We start from the raw sequence: 26755 nt of genomic DNA on the forward strand, positions 1-26755 counted from the left end.
TAGCAGAAACCACAGCAGGGAGAGAAACTTAAATTCAGGAGCAGTTTTATTTTACTACCCATATGTTCAGTCAGTAAAAGTCAACAATAACCAGCCATAAAGGCATCACACTCGAAAGTGCCGTGGAGTGATAATGACAATGTTACTGGCATGAAATACAGCAGACAGGTATAAAAGGGTATGATTGTGTGTTTGCTTTGTTTCTTTTTAAAGTTCATTATATTTGAAAAGAACGAATATTAAAGTGGATACACTTTTACATTTGAATATAAAGACAATGTGGAATGATAATTATGGTTATATTTTGTGTCCGCATAATAAAAAATGACAGCATGCCAATCTTCAGTGAAGAATATAAAATGCTAGTTTGGTCTCAGTAGAAAGTAATTATAACAAAGATAAATAAAACCCATGTAAAAGCATTGTGAAACAAAAACTACAGGCTAATCTGTGACACACTGTAAGTATCAGCCGGTTTTTTATTGAGTGTTTTTCCTCCCTGTCCTTTTTTATTGCTTTAAATTTCTGGTTAAGACATTTGAGTGTTTCAGCTTGTGCCTGTCCAAACTGTGCAAACTGAAACGACTTCACTGGTCCCATCTAATGCTTAGAGCACTTTTACTTTGCTAGGAGGCACATTCACACACGGCAGAAGTGCTTTCATGGTTCAAGTTCTTTGCCGTTTTGCTCTCTGTCCCTGGTCATTATGATGTTATACTCCACAGCCTTATCGAGACAGTTCTGAGCGATCTTAGCAACAGGCCCAGGCGTGCCCTCCCCTCCCTTTGCCAGGACAGAAAGAATTTCCAGAGCTTCACTCCCCATGAGCGTCTCAGCCAGACTCTTCTCTGCCTGCATCATATTGTAGACTATGACTACTCCGCGATGACGCAGGTCTGATATTTCACAGAGCAAGAGCGCCTGTACAATCTCTAGCCAGTGGGTTGTCTGAAAAGAGAGGACAACAAAGGGTCATAAAATAGAAAAAAACGACTCATAATAGTATGTGACAGTGCTGCGCTGGCGGATGTCAGGGGACAGTGGTATGCTTACTGTTCCAGGGATTCGAGCACAGAGCTCAGGCTGCTCAGCTGTCAGCATTGCCAGAGTTCCTGCAGCAGCTTTCCGCAGCCTCTCGTCCTCCTCTCCACTGTACAGCACAAGCAACTTCAAGCGATCATTTCCTGTGGCCAGGTACAGCTTCTGCACCTGAGGACAATCACAAAAAATCATTACTTTAATTTTTCAATCTACAAGAATATATACATCTGCAAGAATATAACCAATGACTGTGTTTTCTTTTTGTTTTCTACCTCTGTGCTTAAAACCAGATTACACATGCACTCTGTGGCAGCAGCTCGGACCAGGTCGTGCTCCTCAAACATGTAACCTTCAATTTTTGGGACAGCCTTCTCCTTTATGATCTTTTGTCTGTGGAATAATATCAGCCATTGACATAAGAGAATACAAAACACACTGAACAATATAAAGAAAATAACATTGAAGACAAAGCTGTATTATATACAGACATAAGTATCTAGAGACGTTAACTGAAGTGACGTCACTTCAGCTATGTAAGAGAATAAACAGTAGTATCTTTTTCGAACAACACTCACAACTTTGGTAAAAAAAAAAAAAAAAAAGATGGTCAGCATTAAATGACTAATACTTTCATTTTGACCTTTATTTTTACTTTCAAAATGTAAAAAAAAAAACATTTATAGTACAAATATTTTACAGCTTGTTCATTTTTTAGGTGAGAACTGTGATCACATGTGTTGAACAATGAAATGCAACATTTATTAAACTGTTTTTTGTTTAAGAAAAGTTGATTTTCAGAAAATATTAGAAATTTAAAACAATATTAAATCAAGATGTAGTCCCTGCCAACAAGATTAGACAGTCGCAAAGCATTCCCTATCACATCTGACTTTATCATATCTACAACAGTTAATTTTATGGCATGCAGCATACTGTGTACTTGGGGGACACTTCCCCCTAGTGGCTAACCTGAGTCTTTCACTGATGCCAGCCAGGTTGGTGAGAGCCATGAGTGCCTCAAAGTTCTGCAGCAAGGTGCATTCAAGACTCAAAAGACTGACCAGGGGACGCACCACTTCATAGATCTGACAACAGAAAATACATTCAATACAAGGATTCTTTTCAACTGAGCAGTCTTTTTTACAGCATTTATTTCTTACCCGTTCTCCTGGGAAGGCGATCTCTGGGTTAGATGTGATGGTTATTTTTGCCAGAGCTTGTGCTGCTTTGATTTTTCCAGCATCTGTGTTGTCAGATGCCAGTGGTATCAAAGCCTATGGAGGGAAAAATAAAAGATCAACACAAACCTGCCAAAGCAAGCTGTTTAGGCAAGGGTGCAGAAAAATGTTTCTTATTTTCATCAAGGTGCTCTACCTTTCCTCCTCCCTGTGCCACCACTGCGCCTCTGTCCTCCTGCCGCTCCACCAGAGCAAGGAAGACCCTGTCGCAGGAAATGGCAATAAGAGAAAATTTACAGAGTGAAAACAGTTATTTGGAAAAAGTAGGTGCTATTTTCCCACCTGCCAATACACTCCCTACAGGCCTCAGTGAGGGCAGGATTCTCATGTTTGACCATACACACCAACGCAGACACCACACCAGCTTCCAGCAGCTTCACCAGTCTTTTCTCCACAAAGGAGGGAGCATCCTGAGACATAAAGAGAGACAGACTTATTTAGCACAGACATTATTTAAAGAGAGAGTGGATATGAAATAAATTAGCACTAAAAAGATAAGTATAAAGTTGGAAAATTAAAGAAACTGTGATAGAAAAGTGATACACTTCTTAAATGGTACCTTGGGGTGCTCCTCAGGCACGTGTTGCTTTGCATACTTGGCCAACTCTACCATCTGTGGATCTGGCTTCTCCACATCATAGCTGTTGGTGCAATTTACTAATGTGGAGCCCACAGCAAAGAGCACAGTCTTATCTTCAGACTAAATGAACACAGGAAAGTTATTTTTAAACCTGTTTCAGTCAACACCGCATAAATGTTTAATCTCCTGAAAGTTTTAAATGTAGCAAAAAAACGCTCTTCTGAGATAGATCTGGCATCATGGGTAGTATTACTTTAAAATACCATCATGAGACAAACCTTTGCTAGTTCAAACATGGCCAGGAGGGCGTTCTTGTCCTCTACCAAGTCCTCTTTCACATCCGCATCAAATGTGAGGTAGGCGAGGCCTTCCACTGACCATCGGCGGGAGGTTGCGGGTAAAGACTCGTTACACAGCCACCTACAACAAAGAAAAAGTTACAGCTGGTTTCTTTTTCTAATTCCAAGAACAGACACGTCTTAATTTTCATTTTCATTGAGCTATGTGACTATGTGAAAACATTTCCTCTATATCTTTATCTGTGTTCAACTTTCAACTCATGCAAACATACTTCCTGCACTGCTTGGCAAGCTTAAGAGTGGATCCCTCTGCAAACTGCTTCATGCTGAAATCTGTCCCTCCTGCTGATCCAAGCTTGCACAAACCCTACAAAATAACCGCCACAAGCCACAGTTTATTTACTATTATTATGCAGAGGTGTTCTTTCTCCGGCTGTCTAAACAGAAATACCTGCTTGGCTGTGACACTCACCACCAAGGCTCTGACACGTATCCTGTCATTCTCACTCTTTTTGTAGAGGTCCTTCAGAAGAGCAACACCGTTGGCTGTGATGAAGGAGGCTCTCTTGGCCTTCCCAGCAGCATGGATAAGAGCCTCCACTGCCACCTGTTGGTGCGTCACATCTTCGGAAGCACACAAGGAGATCACCGCATCCATCATTCCCGACATCTCTAGAGTTCTGTTGCCCACCTCGCTTGGTCCCTGGAGGAGCACAGATACAGTCTGGATAGCCCGCAGCTTTCCGTCAAGGCCAGGTCTGCTAAAGTGTTGTCTATCAAGAAAATATCAGACAAAAAAGTCAGTACAAAATGAAAGTGTTCATGTATATGTGTGGTTTAAAGTGACTTAAATGTATGAAATTCTCAGAAATACTTATGTGGCTGACTCACTGCACATATTCTTCACATAGCTTGTTGAAGTTATCCCTCTCTTTGTCGCTCTTTAGGTCATCATAGAGTTTATTAAGCAAGACAGAGCAACTCATGTGGGAATTTTCTGTAAGAGGTGGTCCTTCTGAGAGCTCAGGGACAGTACCAGCCACGTCTAGGATTTTCTTTAGTCCTTAAAGGATGAAAAGAGTTCATAGACATCTGATAAGTTAGCAACATAGTGTCTGAAATAGACTTGCAATAGCTAAGCTGCTATTTTACATGATGGTGTAATTGTATCAAAAATAACAATAGATATGCAGAGGGACTACATTTGTTTTGTTTCCATCAAAGCATGAGAGCTATGTGCATGTGTGTTTTTCATACCCTGGTCTATCACCCATAATGTGAGGGAGTTATCTGGATTTTTCAAGGACTTGCGGGGAACTTGTTTGACCAGGAGGTTGATGGCGCTATCTCTGCCTTGCCCTGACACATTGGAAGCTGGCATCATTTCCAAGAGGTGGCGTAGCATAGATCTTAGCTCTTTGGATGGCTCTGTGTTAAAAATTAAAATCAAATATCATTAAAACAAAAAGAAAGAGCAGAGACAAAAAAGCACTTGTGATAGGTCAACTTTCATGTGTAGCCAACTTCAAATAAAAAAAACTGATCAGAGTCCAAACTAACCTGGAAGAATGGCCTCATCTTTTCCTCTAATCTCTTTTTTCATGCCCTCTGTCAGAGCCTCAAACATAACCTGCAGCAGGTGGCAGACAGCCAGAGACACAGCAGAGGCTCCTGATCCCATTACTGCACACAGCTGCTCCATTCCCAACTCATTCACTATGGCCATTGTCTGGAAACAAAACAGAAGATGTCAGCTGTAAAAAGCAGCAAATCGACTGATGAGCATGATGCTGAGTACAGTAATAGACCTACACGGATGTAGAGTTAGATAAACATCTATACTTAGCTCTGCTACAGCAGAAATGGAAACAAATTAATAAAGACAGAATATATAAAATTCAGATACAACAGTGTTTTAATTGTATTTTCAAGCAGAAAATTAATGTTGGTATTTTTTTACTTTAATGAGGATGAATCCATAGTCACACTTACTCTGGACTGATGCCCTGTACACATCCCAACAAGGGTCCTCAGAGCAGAAAGAACAACATCCTCCAGCTTTGACTGAAGTAGTTTTTGTATAAGCTTCACACCATCATTTCGAAAGATCTGTTCAGCTCCTGCATCTTCTCGAGATAACACAACTAGATTCTGAGCAGCCTGGAGTCAAAAAACGGAAAATATTACACTGGTGCAGTACAGCTCTCCACTCAAATAACAGATGCAAAGAAAAAAGATCAAAACACAAAACAAAAGACTGAAATAATGTAGTGAGTTTTTTGTATTATTTTAGAGCTCTTCTTACCTTTTGTCGATCTGAGTCACTGGCAGATGCATCTAAGAGGAGTGAGAACATTTGCTGCACACGAGAATCTGTGGAGTTTAACTGTATCGACTGCAAGATAAAGAGACAATACACATATCAGCAACACTTTTCCAGGTTTAATGTTTAATTAAAAACACAAAGTCAAGTGGGATTTTACAAAATAGATAAGGATTTTTTTTTAAAAATCACCTTTTGCTGGATCTGTGCTCCAAGCTGTCTGAGCAGATCCTGGAAGGCTTTGTTTTTAGGCTCCAGTTGGGCACATCTTTGTGCATCCATGAAGGCCTGGTCAAGACGGCCAAGCTTCTGGAAAGCCTGAGCTCTCCTGAACCTGGCCTTTACATCTCCTGGGTCAGTGTCTAGAGCTTAAAACAAAACAAATCATAATATTTAATGTAAGGGTTCACGTAGATATTTACAGGATATAACCAACTGTGGTGTGTGGTGGCATTTGATAGAACAATAAAACAAAATAGTCTCTGCTTTTTACCTGTAATGTAAATTTTTTTTGATATCTCCTCTTTGAAACCGTATGCTTTGGAGTAATAAAACATCTGTCACCTCAATGATCTTTACTGATAATCTGCACTGAAGTTTTAAAAAAGTAAACATCTTCTGTTCTACTTTTAACACAAAGCTGTCACAGGTGATTAAAAAAGCAGCGGTGATCCATTTAAATTCACAGGTAAGCAAATATTGTCCTTTTGGCATCTAACAAAGGTGGAACTTCATTCACTTTTGGATGACTCAGACTTTAATTTTTGTTATCATGGCATCCAACAAGGCATGGATATCATTTAAGAGTTAGCATCATATAAAAGCATAATATTCTGGTACTGTGGCTTCTCTGGTGCAAACCACTAACTCTTAAGTTACTTGCAAACATTTTTTTCTCATCACTTTTAATTACTTAAGGAAGTGTTCAGGTACACTGTGACCAAGGGTCAAATTATCATCAATAGCATCTCTGTCATAGTGTAAGTTGCTACTGAGCAATTCAAGTGCACAATTTGGAAACTTTTTGCAACCTAAACCTCAAGGTGAAAAGTAACTTATTACATTTACACAAATTACTGTAATTGAGTTGTTTTTTGGATTCTTAAACTTTTCTGAGTACATTTTGAAATCAGTAATTTTATTGGGGGAAGTATTGTACTTCACTACATTTTAAAAAGCATATATTATAGAGGGAAAAAAACAACTAAAAATGAAAACACGGAGGCTCTAGCTTTCTGTCAAGAACATGAAACTGGCCAGTAGTTCGGCTTTGACTGCACAGTAGCACAGCTGTTGCATTTCACTTAGTTATTTTAAAGGTGTTACTATTTCTGAAAAACCTGACTGTAAATCCATATTATGTTGTGATTTCTGATAAAGTAAGATTGTATTTTACTATAAAACTCCTCAGTATCTACTCAGTAATTTAAGCCACCTTTAAATGAAATACTTTTTAATTTACTTGAGAAGATTTACTAGCCAGTAATTTTAATTCTAATTTACTTGAGTACAATAGGCTTGTTCTTTTCCCACCTCTGCCCAAATCCAAGTCAGTCAGGGTCCCTATTTAGGAAAAGACAAGTCTAGGGATTGAGGATGTTGTGTGGTTAAAACATATCTGACACAGGTTTACCCCACCTTTGGATGCATCAGCCTCTGCCTTGTTAAAGTCCTCCAGTTTCAGGTAGCAGGCGGATCTGTTGCGGTAAAGGACAGCACTTTCTTCTCGGTTATCACTCAGCCTTAAAGCTTTGGTGTAACAGCAGAGAGCGCCCTCCATATCTCCTGCCTTGAACAGGGCATTGCCCTCCTCCTTCAGGGCTGCAGGTCTCTGAGTTCAAGAGAAAAAGTAAGCAACAAGAGGTCATGATGAGGGAAATTCTCCAACTAAATCCATCTAGCTCATATCTGCTAAGCTAAAAACGGTTTCTTCGCTACTTTTATTGTCTTACCTTTTCTTTGTCGCTGGTTTCCATTTTCAGTGTGCTACAGTCAATACGAAGTTACTCTATAGGAACATAAGCAAAGAGAAATTCTTCGATACTTGTTCACAAACAGTGGTCATTTCAGCTTAGCATGTCACATCTTGCTCTACTTCCGGGAGTCCGTAGCACTTTGATGACGTTTCGGTAACGGGTCCGCCCATCTCTCTACGCTACATGACCATATAAGGAAGAAGGGCGCCTGAGCTTCCCTTGCTCCATCTCTGCTTTATTTGGTTACATACCTATTCTGTGGCTTTCTTCAGACTACACAGGCACAGAGAGATTATCAGGCTGTCATGAAATTGAAATAAAAGGGCTCAGAGAGCCTACCAATAAAATACTTGATGCTCTATCTGAAGAAGTGTTTTACTGATGTTAATATGTTTAGTGTAAGAAAGCTCAGCAATGCCTGGAATTTTGTGGGCTTTGTGTCTCCATTTGGCAGGGGTGGAAAAAGTAGGTATTTTACTTATATGAAAATACAGTTACTCTGGCAAAAATTTACCTGGACATTAAGTACAGTTAAAAAAACAAAACCTGACAAACTCAAGTAAAAGTAAAAAGTATTTGATTTAAAGTTTACTTTCAGTACTTGAGCGCTAAGTAACTGCTAGTGCAGAATGATTTGTGATGCAATTGCATTTTTTTCCAATATTTCATTTGCAATTGGGCATGCAGTTATTTTTTAAGCTCCTGTATTGTTCAACAAACGTAAGCAATAAATCAGCCTTAATTATAGCTACTATACTATAAGCCCAGATCAGTGGAGGACTGCAGTGATGGTTGTCCTTTTGGAACTTTGTCCGATCTCCACACAGGATCTCTGGAGCTCATTCAGAGTGACCATCGGGTTCTTGGTCACCTCTCTAACTAAGGCCCTTCTCCCCTTATTGCTCAGTTTGGCCAGGCTACCAGCTCTTGAGAGTCCTGGTTGTGCCACACTTCTTCTATTTGAGAGGCCACTGCTCTTGGGAACCTTCAGTGCAATGGAATATTTTGTCAGCCTTCCCAAGATCTGTGCCTTGCAGTAATTCTGTCTTTTAGCTCTTTGAGCACTTCCCTTGACCCCATGGCTTGGTTTTTGCTCTGATATGCATCGTCAGCTGGGATGCCTTCTATAGAACGGTGTGTGCCTTTCCAGATCATGTCCAGACAATTTTATTTACCACAGGTGGACTCCAATCAAGGTGTACAAACATCTCGGTAATGATGTAAGAGAAATTGGAGGAACTTAAACTAAATTTAGTGTTGTTGCAAAAGGTCTGAACACTTATTTTTAATACATTTTCAAAATTATCAAAAATTCAGTTTTCACTTCATCATGATGAGGCACTGAGTGTAGATTAATGAGAACAAAAATGATTGTAAACAACTGAAAAAAGTGAAGCGTGTCTGAGCATTTCCGTATGCCCTGTATATAAATAGTTCTGATACTTATTTGCTTAAGCCTCTCACCTTGATGCCTCTACTGTAGATTATTTTTTGTGTTTGTGTGTCCTGCCTACCTGCCTGTCAACAAAAATCAGTATCTTTTAAACTGGAATGACTTGCAAATAAACTGGAGCTATGACACACTATTTAGGATCAACATCAGGATGATGAGAGAGAGAGAGAGCAGTTTATTTTTAAGAAAGAAATGAAATATAGACAGCAGTAGTTCATAGAGGCTAAACAGTGCAGCATAACACTGCACAAGTCCAAATTCCAACCATAAAAGTTTAATGATCTTGATCGTAAATTAGATTTAAGGCACACATTTCAAATATTCAGTGACTAATTCAAGGTGCTCGGAGTGCATAAAATACCATAAAAATAGAGCTTTTTATAAAAAAAAAACCCAAACCCCTTGAGGTTTGGGCTGAGCTTATGACTTCCTTGGTAAAGAAATGTTTAATACAGTTAAACAAATTTTCTATGCCAATTTTGATGAGTTAACTTAATCAACTTCCTCCGAAGTGATGATGAAGTGCTGGGGATTGAAGGCACCAAACTGGAATCTCACCTTGGGTCATAAAACGGCTAGAGCCGGATAGTTTTGACAATTAGAAGATAAGAAATAAGTTAACAACATAACATACCTGTAATGATTTGAAAAAATAAAAAGTTTTTCCACTACTTAGAAATGTTGACATCAGTTTCAATAAAGATTTTTAGAGTCATTAAAAGTGTTTTATTATGCAAAACAAACTTTTTCAGGCTTTTCTAACAAATTATGTGCCCCTGGCCTGTCCCCAAACTCCATGAATCAGAAAAATCCCCCCCACACACTTTTCAGAAAATGTGTGCTGAAATGAGCCATTCTCAGATTTTTCCCTCATGATGTCATGTGGGGAGTTAGCACCGCCCCCAGCTCATTCTGAAGAAGACTGAAACAGAGGGGTTTTTTTAGACATGCAAAAATCTCATATTAGAGTGTTTTTTCAGCAACGAACTTCACAGGCATGTTTTGGGGACCTCTGAGACCAATATAAACTTGTCTTAAAAGGGAAAATATGTGACCTTTAATTACACATGGTTTTATCATGTGCTTCTTGTAATAGTGTTACTAGACACTTTTGCACCACGAGTGACGTTAAACATTCAGTAAGTCACTTTCTGCCTTTGGAAGTAGCTGTGACCTTTGTTTGACAGATGTGCTTAATTCAATTGAGGAGCCCTTCCTAGGTCAGAGTTCACCTGTCTGTATGGCTGTACCACCTTGGAGTGAATAAATAGTTCGAAATTATACTGTGTAAAGCCAGTTCATTATAAATGCACAAGATTAAACAGTTTTTACATAAAAATAAAGAGTACATATTAATAATCTCCATAAAGTAATAAGTTGTGGGATCTAATTAGAAATGTTGAGTTAAAATTTACCCAGTTTATTTGTGTATATTGCAGTGTTTATTTGCTCAAAATATTAAGTAAAAATAGGTGCAAATTGTTTCCTGAGTAGATTTTATAGCTCGTTTTTTCCAGTGTAAGCTTATGACAAGTTAAAGAGATATTTTAAAACTCAGTCCAGTAATATAACACTTGAGTTCAGTGTCAGTGTGTATGAATGTTTTTTGTTTTCCCTAAAGGAAAAAGAAAACGAAGAGAAAAAGAAACTGATACAATCGTCTAACAGAGTCTAATCCTGGGAGTTTCAAATGTACAATTCATTCACATTAACATACCACTTCAGGAAAGAAGCACAAAAGGAAATGTCCTGGTGTGGTGTTTCCTGCATTAGTCGCTTGGGGACTCTCGTTTTCCAGGAAAGGCAATCATCATTGTTGTACACCTTTGTTGCCATAGAGACGAGGTTCTTCCCTTCAGGCTCTGCACTCAGGTACACCCATTCAGGCTCTCCAGTTTCGATGGCGGCTTTGTGGCTTAGGAAGAAGATCCTCCATGGATGTGGTAAATATTTTCTAAAGGCTGGGCTTGCTGTGAGACCTCTGAGCGGATCCACAGGAGGTCTGTGGAGCTCAGCGACAGCATCAGTCACCCAAAGAGAAGAGCCCCAATCAAAAACCAGCTGTGTAAACATTTGTTCCTCATCACAACTTTGTTTTGAGAGGGATAAACCTTTAAAGTAAGATTCTGTCATCACCAAAACTCATCCTGAATGCACAAATATCTTTCTCAACTCTCTTCATAACACTTTTCACTTTTCAGTCGTACAAAATTTACTGCAGCTTTTTGGTTCACACCAAAATCTATCAGCCTCTCATGACGAAACAAAACCAAAACAACACCATCTGTCCATGTCGTGTCCCACACAATCTGTTTAATTAATTAATGAAGTGTCAGCTAAGCTCCAGTTTCCATAAACACATAAAGAGAGATGGTCCTTTGAAAGAACTTCACAATGGACACACCTGCAAGGTATCATTATGTTTTCTACAATGGATGCTCAGGGTAAATTTACCTGCAGAGTAATGATCCATTCTTTTCAGCAGTCATGAAGATGCTTGGTTATATAATAATCATAAAAGGCTGCAACGTTTGAGCCAAGCAGTTTATAGGAAAGTACGTTAGACATACATAAATGCTGCATGATAACACAAGTTAAAATTGGTTTTAAGCATCCAGTAATGGTCATTTTTAAAAATGTGAATCATTAATCATAAAAAATAAATAAATGCAATCAAATGGAAACTGATCTGAGAGCAAAGAAAGTTCCTTTTTTAAAATCTGTATCTTTATCAATCATTCAAGACTTGTATGTACCTAAATCTATCTAAATAGCTTGGTTTCACTCATTCAAGCCTGTTGGGACAGAATAGATAAATGTACTACTGTGGTCTCAACTGGAGATTTGTTTTCTCATGTTCCATGTGATGTTTTAATTGGACTTTTGTATTTTGGACCCTGTGTTGTTTATCAGAGTAGATGATTAAACCAGATACTGCTGACTTACTATCATGGGTACAACCCACACAGTAATCGGCTTTGTGATTCTTCTCGCTTAAAGGCTGATCACTCTGCACTGGAAACAAAAGCAACCACCCCCGTACAATATTTGGATCAGGAAAGTAAGTTTTCTGTGTCTTTCTTGGTATAATTCCCAATAACTGACATTTTATTTTGTTTTGGAGAATTCTTTTTCATTTACTTAGTTTTTCACTAACCATTTTAGTGAATTAACTTTAATTCAACTGCTTTATATTTTAGCCATCCTATTCCATCTTATTTTCATTGATTGGACTATATTTTACCTTTTTGTCATTATGCTTTGTTTTATTTTCTTGATATGTGGTATTTTATTGTCTTATTTCCCTCATTTCATTTACTGGCTCTTGATTTTTTTAGTTTGTCCTCAAGTTTTTACATTACTGCTTCAAACAGAAACACAATATTTCTTTCCACTGTTATGCTGATGTCATACAGTTGTATTTTCCAGTGAAACCAAATAACAAAACACACTTTTCAGGCTTTACAGATAAATTTCCCTCTCAATAAATGTAAAACCAAATTGCAGACACCTTTGAGTACTTTTTGGCAGCAGCCTTACTTTTGAAAAACACAAACAAAATCATCCAGTCCTGTTATCATTACCTCAGCTATGTCCTGTCATGTGCTTTTATAAATGTGCTCAATAAACTAAAATGAACAGAGATATATTGCCAGAATAAGATTGGTGCTTATTCTTAATGACACACAAATTATTCAATCTTTTATCTGTTGATTGGCTTGATCACTGTAATAGTCTTTTAACAGGTGTAAATCTTCAAACAGTCAAAATCTCACATACAAGATAAGAAGATCTCAGACAAGCTACAGGAGTGTCTTCCCTTAAATCACTTTTAAAAACATATCTTAAAGCCTCCTTGTAATTTTTTTTTATTCAAACACACATCTAGGTTTTAAATATTTTATCTAATTATCAGTCCTCTTTTATCCTTCCATATAGTCAGTTTTAATTTTTTACCATTGCTTGTTGTATGTACTTTTAAATCCCTGATTTTTGGCTTTTAACAGGGTTTTTATCACTAGACTTTAATGTTCTGTGAAGCACTTTGTAATGTTGGCTTTGATAAGTGCTAGACAAATAATTCTTTTTTATTATAATATTACTATTTGGGGTAAGGGTAAAAATTTCAGTTGCGATTAATAGTAGGATTTCTGTAGTTGGTCGCAATTAACTGCACCCTTCATATCGGATTTTAAAATCCCATTATGTTGCATTTTTCTGCTGTCTAAAACTAAGGGTATTCTGTTTGGATACAGACCTTTATAGGCAAGTCGAAGTGTAAATGAACTCAACCACAGAAAAAAGAGCTTGATATGGACTGAAAAGGAAGTAAGGTGACAATAAAGTAGTTACATCTTTGACACCACAAGGTCCAGATGACTTTTGATTCATCTGCTCAGCTGTCTGTGAGTTTTAAAACTGATATAAGACATCAAGGAGCAGTGGTGGACTTATTTTAAATCACCATGGCTGCAGGGAGATGCTGATACGGATTAACCAAAGTGTGTTGACTGGAACATATAGCATGTGACATAAAGCAGGGACAAAAAGCATGCAATAAATTAATAGTTTAGTTAGAGTTTCAGTTTTTATTAGTATTTTATTTTCATTATATCAATAATAACCCCTTGAAGACTGTTGTATCAGATTTGATACATACTTTTAAGATACTTCTATCTAATCAATATTATCAATAAATTAAAAAAAAAATCTGAATACAATCTGATAAATGATAAAAACGCCCTCAAGTGGAATAGTAATTTAGGAATAATTTGCACTCCTAGCTTACACTCAAATGTGTAGGTCTTGCAGTTTAAATTGTTGTTGATGTATACTAGTTGTCACTTAAATTAAGTTTCTATTAAATTCTTCCATATTATTGTACTGCTAACTGCACACAGTCTATGTTTACATGTCAGTGACTCACTTCTTTGCAAATAATATGCGCCTCTCCCTTTCACTCTGACTTCAAACAGCATACTCGTCTCCACACCAGGGTTACGGTTCGTATTTTAGTGCATATTTATCTCACAAGCTGAGGCCGTTGGCCAATCACGGACTGATGCGCAGCTCCTCTCCTCCCATAAGCCTTTGCAACAGCTCAGTGGCGCTAGCTGCTAAGCTAGCTGGTTCAGTTGGTAATCTGTCAGCCTGGAGCTAAAAGCACGCTCACCGCTGGGCTTTACACTCTTCCGGATTACTCGCATTTGATAGGTAACGTCAGATTTCTTCCTCTGGTTCACAAAGAGATAGGGTCCCAAGGTCGTTTATGAATATAAACCGAGGCTGAGATAAAAAAAAAGTAAACGGTTAGCCAGGGCTTATCAGTCACGTATTGTCTTAATGTTATCATGCCGTTACTTGCTATCGTCTGTACCCTTAGATTTCAATGTACCGTGCAGCACTGGTTTCTCAAGACAGCTGTTAATGTATATTAATCACAAAAGCAAAAGTGTTAAGTGTATTGTTAAAGAGCTAGCTCACAAACCATGGGATGTTTAAACTAAATGCTGTGAGGTATCGTTGCTAACGTTAGCTTGTTTAGCTGCATATTTGAAATATCCAGTATATCTTAAAGTATTCGCGATTATTGAAGCTTGACAGGCTACGTTAATGTTGTCAATGGGCTACACAGTTAAATACATTAACAAGTCGCCGTATATCTGAGTTTATACTGGGTAATGACAGTATGACAAGTATTTTAATGCTCTTGAGTTGAAACATCGTTGTGTTAAATGGCTAACTGCCCTGTGATAAAAGTCTGACAAGTTGAACATTAACACAAGAGCCATCACCGAGTCAGTCACAGGAACAGTGTGTTTTGCAATCTGATTGTCAATTTTAGGAAGTGTGAATTAAAATAGAAGTTGATTATCTGTGGTGTATTTACACGTTTTTTTCTATAGAGCAGGGCTGTAGTCTCTGTCAAACACAACTAACAAAGCAGGTCTATATGGTCTGATATACAGTTGTATTTCTGCAGACAGTGAGGCTATTTGTTACTCAGTTTAAGAAAATAAATGCCAGATTATTATCCCACCTCACTGTAGGAATGCTAAAATCGTCCCAGCTTGAAGAGAGAGCGGATTAGGATCCTGTTGGATTTGCACAAAGAGGAAAGTAGGGGAACACCCACTACAGAAGAGAGACGAGACTGTGCTGGGATTTCCAAGATGAAATTACATTTTAGATCTTTAAAGTACTCATTCTACACAGTTTCAATATTTATGCTTGGTCACTGAAAGTTTCTGTCAAGATGGCTGTGTACATATTTTTGCATGCACCATTTTTTTTAATCCAATCTTTCCTTACAGCTGAAGAGGTCCCTCTAAAGTGATTACAACTTGAGATCAAGAGCAGACGCACCACCCATGCTGCCACAGTGGATCTGCTGTCACTATGCTACAGAGAGAAGAATAACATTTGTCTCATTTTAATTCCTGGAGTTGCTTCAGACAGAGTTGAGACCTGCATAAAAAGCTGCTGCTCTAAGCCAAGTTGCTCTTTTTTTTGCCTCAGCCTATTTCTTTGCAGCATAGTGTGCAAACTGTTATGGCTCTGGAGGCCAACTAAGCTAAAGGACAAAACTGGAGGATTATACTTTGCAGTGGGAGTGAGGACTAGAGCAGTAGAGCGGGCCCACAGTGACAAACATCATGCTGTGGGGACACTAGGGTCCCTGTTTGAGCCCCCCTCTGTGTGGTGTTTGTTTTTTCTTCTTCTCTGCAGTCTCCTCAGTTTGGATGGTTGAGTACAAGGGCTACTTTGAAGGAGACCACCGGTGGCTGTGGTTTGGCCAAAGCTGACAGACTGCTTGCCAGCTATTGCTGATTTAAAACACTTGTCCAGTAATACCACTGCTGTAGCCCACTTCGCTGTGGTCTCCAGTATGGTGAGCGGAGGCTGGAGGCTTCATAGGACTGGAACTGAACCATCAACACTGGTGTAGCTTGTTACTTTCCATATTTTTTTCAGCACTGTGAAGGATTACATTCCACTTTTCAAGGACTTTTTCCCTTTGTGTGGGGAAAAAACAGACAAGGTCATTTCTTAAAAATCGAAACCCGGAAAGTGGACTGCTGCAGGGGAGGATGAAGCTGAGGAAACAGGTGACAGTTTGTGGAGGGGCCATATTCTGTGTGGCTGTGTTTTCACTGTATTTGATGTTGGATCGAGTCCAACATGACCCTGCAAGGCGACAGAATGGCGGGAACTTTCCACGGGTAAGGACATGATTGTAGTGGTATTTTGCATGACTTGTGAAACCTGCTCTTTGCACTTAAATTTGTTGCACTGATTTTCTGTTGTTTTGTTCTGTGTAGAGGTAGACATAAAGAGTGCTCTAAGGCCCGGAAGCTCAGGCATTTTACAGATCTTTACACTTAGCCTTACTGACTTTGAAGTGTATTTTTTTTTAGTTCAGATAACCATATGACCAACATGTCTTAATGTACATTTTATAAGGCCTGACTGTTCTCCCATGACTTTTTGTTTCAAAAGATTTAAAGTTTTTTGTGTATAACAGATCATTCGATTTCTAGTCATGAAACTGCAACAGAGAAGAACAATGTGTGTTTGTTTAACAGATGCTTTACGATGTTCTACAGCTGTGTATGATTTTTTTTTTGTGTGTGCGCTTTTGTCTGTAGAGCCAAATCTCTGTTCTGCAGAACCGGATAGAGCAGCTGGAGCAGCTCCTGGAGGAAAACCACCAAATCATCAGCCACATAAAGGACTCTGTGATGGAGCTCACAGACACAGGAGCTGTGTCTCCCAGTGGCCACCTGCCTTTCAGAAGTGCCAACGGTTCCTGGGTCCTTCCCTTTGACGGCCGCCCCACTTTCCTCGCTGTAAAGCCCCAGGATTGCCAATTTGCTGTAGGCAGCCGTAGTCAAACAGACGTTCAGGTGGGCTGAATACATAGTGATATTCTTTATTGTTGCTCGGATTTGGATTTTATAGCATAGTTATTTTTGGGTCGGATTGTCCTGGAGCAAATGATGAGTTTGTGTTTTGTTTGTAGATGCTGGATGTGTACTCTCTTCTAAAGTTTGACAACCCTGATGGAGGTGTATGGAAACAAGGCTTTGACATTACTTATGACCCTGAAGAGTGGAATAATGAACCGCTGCAAGTGTTTGTGGTCCCTCACTCCCATAATGACCCAGGTGAATGCAGAGGACAAACACAAAGCAAAACTTACTTGAAAACTTATTCTTTTCCGCAGGTAAAAATCATTCTGGTGTGCAGATAAAGTAGCACACATGAGGCTTTTACTAATTTTGAGCAAGTATTAGGCTCCCAGAAATAATTAAAAATGGTATTCATTCTTTGTCAATATTATTATTAGCATATATTCGACAGGATTTACAGCTTAGCCACAAACAATGCAATATGAAAGATACCGGCATTAGTAAACTCTAGCTATTTAGTTAGAATGCCTTGATTTTTTTTATTGAATAACATTCCCATTCCTTTTTTTCTCCAGCCTGCCATATGCTTGTGACAGGCACTGACAGTTATTGATACGTTGACAAGCTGAAAAATGTCCTCAATCAGCTACTGAAATAAGCTTCATTCGGGAGCTGAACTTAATTAAACTCCTCGGAGTTTTGCAGTTTTCATGCTCCTATGCTGACTTAACCGATGATAATACAGCCAGGCTAAGCTGCCATAATGTGAGAGAAGGTTAACTGGTAATGGATTCAAGTTTAAATCCACATAAGATTTTAATCTGTTTAATAAAGCAAAACGTTCTAATGCAGTCATGCACACCTTACCAAAAGCTCTGATTTTTCCTTAATATCACCTCAGTTGTGTTGGTTTTGTTTATACACACCTGCAGAAAGGTCTCTTTGTATGTGAGGCCTTAATCGGCAAGAATCGACAGGACATTTATTGTTCATGGTATGCTGCACAGTTCAGTACTGAAAGTGCATAGAAAGTACATTTTATTCACTTTCTTTTAAACTACTCTGCAGCTAAATAGCTTTTCTGAGAGGGAACAGCCATACCTAAATAAAATATGACTTTATTTTTGACCCACTGCTGTGCTTTTTCTGCAGAGTATGTTACCTGCCCTGTCTTTATGTCTTTGTATTGTCCAGCTAGATAGAAATGTTGTAGGGGAGAAGGTGTATTGCTTCCCAAATAGTCTCATTTTGTTGTACAGACTGTTGGAAAAAAGTGGTGTGAAAATTGCTCATATTCATCCACTTAATCTCGTTAGGTTGGATCAAGACTTTTGACAAGTACTTCACAGACCAGACACAACACATTTTAAACAACATGGTGGTGAAGCTGGCCGAGGATCCTCGGAGGAAGTTCATCTGGTCGGAGATTTCATTCTTCTCCAAGTGGTGGGAGAGCGCAGACATACACAAACAGGAGGCGATGCGCAAGTGAGTCACAGTTGATGATTCCCCATTGGCTGTTGGTGCCTTAAGTCCAGTGTTTAACACAATGGGTAGTATCCGCTGGCAGAGTGTGGTAGCTCTAAAAATAGTTTGTTATCTGCTTTAATGTGACTCTGTCTCTTTAGGGCTAGATTATCCTCACCTTGCTTTCTTAATCCTCTCTGTTCAACAGACTGATCCTCGGAGGGCAGCTGGAGATTGTGACAGGCGGATGGGTGATGACGGACGAAGCAAACGTTCACTACTTTGCCATGATAGACCAGCTTATTGAAGGGCATCAGTGGCTGGAGAGAAATCTTGGTACACAGAGATAACTTAAGACTTTAAGTATAGTTAAAGTTTTCCTTTATCTTTAGATCTAAAATTAAGATGATAACACTGCTTTGTTCTTGATGATAAATCTGAGGCTTTACCCTGCATGCAGCAAGTGTAGCATCTCACTCAGTGGGTAATAAAATGCTTTGTGCTACTTTCACTGCTTCCTGCTGAGGAGAATTGTTATCTCAAAGATGCATCTCTTCTTTTATCTTCTCCTTAACCTGAAATACTCGCTTCCTGCTTGCTGTCCTAGGCATAACTCCCCGCAGCGGGTGGGCTATCGACCCTTTCGGCCACAGCTCAACAATGCCCTTCCTGCTGAAGAGAGCCAACCTGACCAGCATGCTCATCCAGCGGGTCCACTACTCCATCAAAAAACACTTTGCCTCCACCCGGAGCCTGGAGTTTATGTGGAGGCAGGCATGGGGTGAGTGGCCCGGAGACGAGGATGTCATATGATTCATATGCTTATCTCAGTTAAGCTCATTGCAGGATGAGTCATGCCTTCTTATCGTGGCATTTGAAAGAGGGGGGGAAATGTAGATGCACAATCAGTGTGTAACAGCTTAAAAACAGCCATCTTCATTATTATTTCTTAATGAATTGAACATCTGCTGAAGATTTACAGTCCATTTGTTCGTAATGGAACAATCCTCTGATACTGCACAGTTAGATACGATCAATTTGAGATAATTAGTTCTTTTGGGGATTCATTTTGTAATGAAGAGTTACTGTTTGCAGTTTGATCCAGAATTACTATGGAGCATCCCCAGTGAGCACTTTAGATGTAAATGGAAATTTTCAACATGTTGATGAGCACAGTGTGTCTTCATACCTTAATTGTATTAACATGACGTGTATCTTGTTTTGTAAATCAACCCTCTCCTATGAGGCTACTGTCAACAGTAGATGTCTCTCAAGTCAAAATTGTAGGGGTGTAACAGTACAGAAAAATTACAGTTCGGTACGTACCTCGGTTTTGAAGTCACGGGTCGGTACGTTTTCGGTACGGTGATTAAAACAGATAAATAAAATGTAATTTTAATTCTTTAATTAAATTGTATTAAAATAAATAGGCTGAATAAATTACATTTAAATTAAAAATAATGCTGCGACCTCCCTCCAAAAGTTCTTCAGTGATTAAACAAATTAATAAATAAATACACTTTTGGATAACTAGGTTATTTTCATTGATATATTAACATATTTATACCCATTCTTTAAACACTAAAATCTCCCAGCTAACTTGAACGCATCATCACACAACTGCAAGTTAGCTTGTTAAGTATGGAAATTAGCATCTTTTTTGCCGATTTCAACTTGCACTGGATTACTTTTTTAACCAATGGGACCTACTGCAAAGTTTGGAAGAACTTTTCACAGCCCATCGTGGAGGATAAAGAGGTTAAAGCTGTGTGAAATCTGAGGATAACTTTACCTATGACACAGCTGCAGAGTCCCTCTCTCACTCCTCCAAGAGTGAAGGTGAAGTTAATATGATTCACAGAGCCAGAGCACCATTGCTATATGGGTGATTTAAATGAAGCCGGCGGCTCTTCTAACTCCACACGCACCATCACTCATCTTCGTTTGTTTTTGTAACTGCTCCTTCTTCTGTAATGACGGTTGCTGGCAGCTTTTAGGGTCATTGCCGTCACCTGGACTGAAGTGAGAACTCGACTTTTTTTAATACTCACTCAGATGTATTTGTCGTATTACTGCATGCACCGAACTGTGACGGTCATACCATGATGGTACGAGACGAATACAAATACCGTTACACCCCTACAAAACTGTATTTATTTTTTGCTGCTTTGACAGACACTGGATCCAGCACGGATATGTTTTGCCACATGATGCCATTCTACAGCTACGATGTGCCTCACACATGCGGGCCTGACCCAAAAATCTGCTGCCAGTTTGATTTCAAGAGGCTACCAGGTGGTCGCATAAACTGTCCGTGGAAAGTGCCACCAAAAACTGTGGTGGAAGCCAATGTAGCAGAGAGGTGAGACTTGTAACTTTATTGCCTCTAACTTTGGTTAAGTGCTATATCTGTTTTCATGTCCAGTTTATTTTGTGCTTCTTATATTTATTTATATTAATTTTTTATAGATTTAATGTATTTCAAAGGTCCATCTGGGGAAGGGCATTGCAAATAAGCTTAGACTATAAATGCTACAGAGTATGGCATTGGTTTACTCCACAGTTGTCCAAACAAACTCTTGTAAAACAAGAGCTAAGGTGAGCTAAGGTAAGCAAGTAGCAGCTTTACATTTATTTTGTGCCTACTTATTTCTCTCAGGGGACAATAAAGTTAAAGTTGAAGCCCTGGACTTGCTTTAAAGAATAACTTTAAAGATCTCTATCAGCACTGTAAAGGCACTTGGTCTCAATTGGGCTGTTATCAGCTTGAAAATAGTGAATTTATTGTTATTTGGGTGTATTAAAGCTCAGAATTGAGCTATTAAGTCTCAATTCAGTACTTTAATCTGCAGCTCTTTTGATAATCCATAAAGCATTTAAGAAGAAATACTTGGGTTTCAGCCTCTTAAAGGCCAGGATTTTCACATTTTTTAGTCCTTTCTGAAAGCTGAATGGCATTACACAGTAGTTAAAGATATTAAGTTGTGTAAAGGATACTGTGTGGCCTAGTCACTCTAAAATGTGGTGTTTAAAATGTACTGTTATTTCCCTTTACATTATCTAAAGAGTTTGCTGCTGCTTCATTGTTAAAAACGAGCTGGAGTTCATTATGACATGGACCAGAATGAAGGTGTCAGTTTTTTTAAACATTGATTCTCCCTCATTGAGTCATAATCATGCATTTAAAGAAAACTATGGCATAGTGCTAAAGAATTAAACCTTGTGTAGAGCTGGTTTGTTGGTCAATTATAAACAAGGGACCAGTGGAGGTAGACTGACCAACTTGAGGGCTGTGGGTACGTACTTCACAACTATCAACATTAGGCTGAAAGCCCAGCTGCTGTGCCAGTCGGGGATACTGGATTTTTGCTGGTATCTGATGTGTTGATATTTACAGATTATTATTGGCTAATACCAATATTGACACAAACATTTAGATACGTATTTCAGACTTAAAATTTCAGTCCTTTGAATGCACTTTAATGTGATGTACAAAGAAACAAGTTAAACTTGAGTGCTTAAAAGATTTTGAATAAACAAAGAAAAAGACCTGGACTGGCATAGGTCTGTTGTTCCAACCAAAAACTTTACAAACTTATTAGTAAAAAGGGAAAAATTACAGTAGAGATATGCTGATATTCACAGCCAAAGAATCAGTCGTCAGTATCGGCAGAAGTGTTGCTGTCTGCCAATACCGATAAGCTAATATCTGCTGGTATGACAAAGTGACAACTGATGGTACTAAAAGTGCTACACAGCTACATAGAAACTGCATATTTAAATCTGTGCGAGGCCTCTGTAAACAGACTGCATTGTTACTTGTGCAATTCATTATGTGGTCTTTACCATGATAAAAATGGAACGGTGAGCACACCAAACAAAAAACTTTTCAGATGCATGACAGAAAAGAAGACTGAATCATCAGTGTAAAAAATACCCTTTTTTTTTCTGATTTGGGACAGTGGCAGTGCTGATGAAGGCAAAGCACTGAAAAATGTTTGTTTTTGTCTATATGCTACCACTGCTAAGAAATTAAAGACTTTAAAAATAGATTTTTTTGTATGCTGACTACTCAGCGTTCTTGTAAGGATCGTATGGTAATCCCAGAAAAGGTAAAAAATCCGTCCTATTTAACTGACAAATTAATGGGCAAAACAACCGATGATTAAATTATTAGTGAGAGATGTGCTGGGTTTTTGCTGCTGTAATGATAATGAGAGGTAGTACAGAGGTTACTCTTAAAGGTGTTTTAAATATTTAGTTTTAATTTTCAGATTAAAAACCCACCATTAATTGGGTTTATAGTATTTACAATACCAAGGAAGTATTCCTTTTTCCTTGTAGAATTTAACAGACTGGTCAGTGCTGTTGCAACCACATTGTTATCTCTTCTGGTCTCTTCCAAATAAACTAAACTTGAAACTGTGCCAATGCTAACAGCCAGAGAAGATGCCAGAGTAGATGAACAAGGGTAGACCCACACTAACTGCACGGAGTCTTGCAGTGTCATTAAACCTTTTTTAGGAGACCTTAAGAACTTTTCAGAAGACATATTACAGCTGCTAATGGAAAAAGCCTCCAGGGCCTATTTGATCCTCCTCTTTCCGAGGTCATAGTGTTTTTCAGCAAATCTGGTGAATGCAAAGTGAGGTAGTTTGAATGCCAAGAAATGTGACCTTTCAGCGTTTTCACTTTTTCCCCCTCCTACTTGCTCTTCCTATCATTTCTTTTAGGGCAAACCTGCTCCTGGATCAGTATCGTAAAAAGTCCAAACTCTACCGCAGCAAGGTGCTCCTCGTCCCCCTGGGAGATGACTTCCGCTATGATAAGGCCCTTGAGTGGGATCAGCAGTATATGAACTACCAGAAACTGTTTGACTACATGAATTCCCACCCAGAGATGCACGTACAAGTGAGTGATAATTTGTCATCTGTCGTATACACAAATTTACATTGTTGTTTTGCGTCTTTTTGATTTTCCTCTGTGTCTCAGTGTGTGATGTTCTCAGCATCTGAATGTACAATCTTACTTGTGATATTGAATCATGCAGTGGTATTTAACTCCAACAGAACAAAGAATCCATCACAGCTCTTTTTTTTTGTTCAGAAGATGCCATGCAAGATGACAGGTGCATGCATAGTAATGAGGAGTGTTCTTTATCTGTTTGCTCAGCTGCGTTTGAGTGAAGTATTTTTGTGTCTGTATGTGCCTCTTTTAGGCTCAGTTTGGGACTCTCACAGACTACTTCAACGCTGTATACAAAGAACACAAAGTAGCTCCAGGATCCAGACCTGCAGACTTCCCAGTGCTCAGTGGAGATTTCTTTGCCTATGCGGACCGTGAAGACCACTACTGGACTGGATATTTCACATCCCGGCCTTTTTACAAGAGCTTGGACCGTGTGATAGAGTCACACCTCAGGTGAGACAGATTAGAACTAATCTCCATAACTGACACACCTGTGGTGTAATATGAATGCTGTAGCTGTTAATGTGAGAGAGTCTTACAATAGACTCTTTGTTTTTTTATCGGATGCAAAACAACGTGAAGATGTGGTGTGCTCCTTTAGGTAGATAATTTTACCTCATCCTGACTGATCCTGTTAAACAATTAAAACACTGTCGCGCCAGAGCACCGGTAAGCCTAGTGGTTATGTCTGCAGGCCCCAGAGGCTCTTGTCCTCGAAGTCTGTGGCACGGATTCAAATTCAGCCTGTGGCTCTTTTCTCACAAGTCATTTTCCACTCCCTCTCCCCCAGTTTCCTACTATATCCACTGTCCTATCCACAATACAGACATAACACAAAATAAGCCGAAAAAAAAACAATGAAGAAAAACTGGCTGAATGCAGAAGTTATAGATTAGAATCTAATATCTCCCACAAATGTATAGAAAAGTCATAATTACCTGGCACTGGTATGAACTTCAATACACCTAACTCGTATTCACTTAAAATATTTTTTTCCATATGTCTAATTTATCTCAAACACATCAGAAGAGCAAGGTCACGTTAGGAAAAGTTTTTTTTATATTACAGGTAACCAACTCTTGTTAGATTACGTGAATATACAGTACCTACAAAAAGTATTCACCACCTTATATGTTTAACCCTTTTATTGATTTGATAAATCATGCTTGATATCATTTTGCTTTTTGGGGAAAAAATTCCAATAAACCTCTTCTGTGTCAAGGTGAAAACAGATTTCTACAAATTAATGTCAATTCAATAAAATATGTAAATTAAAAGTGACTGCATAACTATTCATCCCCTTCAAGTTAATATTTAGTAGATGCACCTTTGGCTGCAATCATAGCACTGAGTCTGTGTGGATAGGTCTCAGTCAGGCTTGCACATCTAGACACTGCAATTTTATTCCAGTCCTTCTTTGCAAAACTGCTTAAGCTCTGTCAGGTTGCACGGGGATTGTGCGTGAACCCTTTTCAAGTCCAGCAACAAATTCTCTATTGGATAGAGGTCTGGGCTTTGACTCAGCTACTCCAGAACATCCAGCTTGTTACAGCTGAACAATTTCTGTAGCTTTTGCTGTATGCTTCGGCTCATTCTCTTGCTGAAAAATAAATCTTCTCTTAAGCCGTAGTTCACTTGCAGACTGATTAAGGTTGTCCTCCAGGATTTTCCTATGTTTTGCTGCATTCGTTTTACCCACTACTTTTACAAGCCTTCCAGAGCTGGCTGCCAAAAAGCATCTCCACAGCATGATGCGGCCACCACTGTGCACCACAGTGGGGACGGTGTGTTTGTGTTGATGTGCAGTGTTAAGTGTCTTGTGTGAGGGCCTAAAAGCTCAATTTTAGCCTCATCAGAGCAAAGAACTTCCACTTGACCATGGAGTCTCCCGCATGCCTTTTGGTGAACTGTTGTCCAGATTTAATCTGGGTTTTCTTCAACAGTGACTTTCTCTTTGCCACTCTCCCATAAAGCTTTGACTGGTGAAGAACTTAGGCAACAGTTGTTGAGTGCAGAGTCTCTCCTGTCTCTGCTGCTTAAGCTTGTAACTACTTCAAAGTAGTCATGGGTGTCTTGGTGTCCTCTCTCACTGGTCTCCTCCTTGCACAGTCACTCAGTCTGTGAGGACGGCCTGATCTAGGCAGATTTTCACATGCACCGTATTCCTTCCATGTCTTGATGAATCAGCCATTTATGGAAAACATGCAAGATACGGAATCGAAAAGAGATAAGGGACCGAAATGAAGTTTGAACATTCACATTGACATATCTGTAAATTCATCTTAAAAGTGTCCCCTGAGAGTAGATCATTAAGTCTCAAGTCTTAATGGAGTTTGTGTCAAGCAAAGGGAGCAGCAAATTTAAACATATGGATGACAGACAAACATAATTCAAACTGATGTTTTCATGATACTGAAAGATCCAACAACATTATCATTAAAAGATTTCTTTTTTCTTTTTTTATCATCAATGCCTGAAACTGCTGCCACATAATAGGTGTCAGACACGTTAATTAACTTCAGGTTTGTGGAAAAAGCCTTTTTGACACATTTTTTCAGGTTAAAGGCTTTTTGTTGAGTGACACAAAGGACTGTGAAAAGGACAGCAGGAGGGGGTTTTTCAAATCAGAAAACACTAATTACACTGTTACAAGACATAATCAGCCAGAGGTACCACTTTTAACAAGGGTTTCCACATTAACCAGAGTTCCTCTTGGAAATTTAACCCATGATAAGCCAGGAGCATTATTTTAGAATCTGATAACATAACAGAGCACTGCATGTGTATATGAATTGTAATAGATACCCAAAGGGTCGTTTCCAAATAATCTGTAGTTGGGAATATGCAACATTAAGTTAACACAGCTGACTTCAAGAAGCTATGATGTCTCTCTTTATATGGCTTGTCAATGCTAACAACTCATTGATGCTCTTCAGGGGGGCAGAGATTCTCTACAGCTTGGCGGTTGGGAATGCTCGCCATGCAGGTATGGAGGGGCGGTACCCGGTCTCAGATTATGCCCTGCTGGTCGATGCAAGGCGGTCTGTTGCTCTCTTCCAACACCACGATGCCATTACAGGCACTGCTAAAGAAAATGTTGTTGTCGACTATGGCACCAGGTGAGGAGTAAAGAAAAAGGACTGTGATTACATTTTATAGTATTTTATGTAACAGACAAATAGTTCCCCACTCTTTCTAATTTCCCATCTCTGTGGCTATTTTGTTCTCCTCTGTTTAGTTCTTTGAAACGAAACAAAATGTTGTTTGCTGAAGCAAGCCTTTTAATGATTCTTCCTTCTCCACCCTAGATTACTGCGTTCACTTATTGGCCTGAAGAGAGTCATCGTCAATGCTGCTCATTTTCTGGTGATGAAGAACAAAGAGTTTTATCGCTTTTACCAGACAGAGCCATTCCTAGAGACGGTACTAAGAAATATTCAGGAACATTTCCCTTGCTGAATCAAGAGCAGTCTGAAAACATGTATGTTCTGTTTCTT

The 26755-nt window shown here is 39.0% G+C and overlaps 2 protein-coding genes across 3 annotated transcripts in view; one reads left to right on the forward strand and one right to left on the reverse strand.

The window, feature by feature from the left end:
• Positions 1 to 28: 28 nt before the first annotated feature.
• Positions 29 to 7596, reverse strand: unc45a (unc-45 myosin chaperone A). Its single transcript, XM_041795540.1, has 19 exons — positions 7434 to 7596; positions 7120 to 7312; positions 5674 to 5849; positions 5464 to 5553; positions 5151 to 5318; positions 4719 to 4887; positions 4416 to 4586; positions 4050 to 4221; positions 3631 to 3931; positions 3431 to 3525; positions 3138 to 3279; positions 2839 to 2979; positions 2562 to 2689; positions 2416 to 2482; positions 2202 to 2315; positions 2011 to 2126; positions 1314 to 1431; positions 1054 to 1209; positions 29 to 948 (listed from the first exon to the last, which is right to left on the reverse strand). Exons 1-19 carry the CDS (start codon positions 7455 to 7457, stop codon positions 661 to 663), a joined length of 2829 nt encoding a protein of 942 aa, XP_041651474.1. The 5' UTR covers positions 7458 to 7596; the 3' UTR covers positions 29 to 660.
• Positions 7597 to 11855: 4259 nt separating this feature from the next.
• The window catches only part of man2a2 (mannosidase, alpha, class 2A, member 2), a 33561-nt gene continuing 18661 nt past the window's right edge, over positions 11856 to 26755 (forward strand). The window contains exons 1-12 of one of the 2 annotated variants that reach the window (XM_041795321.1): positions 11856 to 11971; positions 15225 to 16133; positions 16560 to 16817; positions 16934 to 17078; positions 18140 to 18311; positions 18499 to 18626; positions 18898 to 19071; positions 20466 to 20652; positions 23024 to 23201; positions 23509 to 23711; positions 26195 to 26377; positions 26567 to 26681. In XM_041795321.1, coding sequence (XP_041651255.1) covers positions 16002 to 16133; positions 16560 to 16817; positions 16934 to 17078; positions 18140 to 18311; positions 18499 to 18626; positions 18898 to 19071; positions 20466 to 20652; positions 23024 to 23201; positions 23509 to 23711; positions 26195 to 26377; positions 26567 to 26681 — 1875 coding nt within the window. In that variant the 5' untranslated portion in view covers positions 11856 to 11971; positions 15225 to 16001. Of the gene's footprint in view, positions 11972 to 13993; positions 14125 to 15224; positions 16134 to 16559; positions 16818 to 16933; positions 17079 to 18139; positions 18312 to 18498; positions 18627 to 18897; positions 19072 to 20465; positions 20653 to 23023; positions 23202 to 23508; positions 23712 to 26194; positions 26378 to 26566; positions 26682 to 26755 lie in introns of those variants that run through there. The other variant, XM_041795320.1, reaches the window with a different exon arrangement.

Source organism: Cheilinus undulatus, linkage group 9 (genome assembly GCF_018320785.1).
Source record: "Cheilinus undulatus linkage group 9, ASM1832078v1, whole genome shotgun sequence".
Classification (NCBI taxonomy): Eukaryota; Metazoa; Chordata; class Actinopteri; order Labriformes; family Labridae; genus Cheilinus; species Cheilinus undulatus.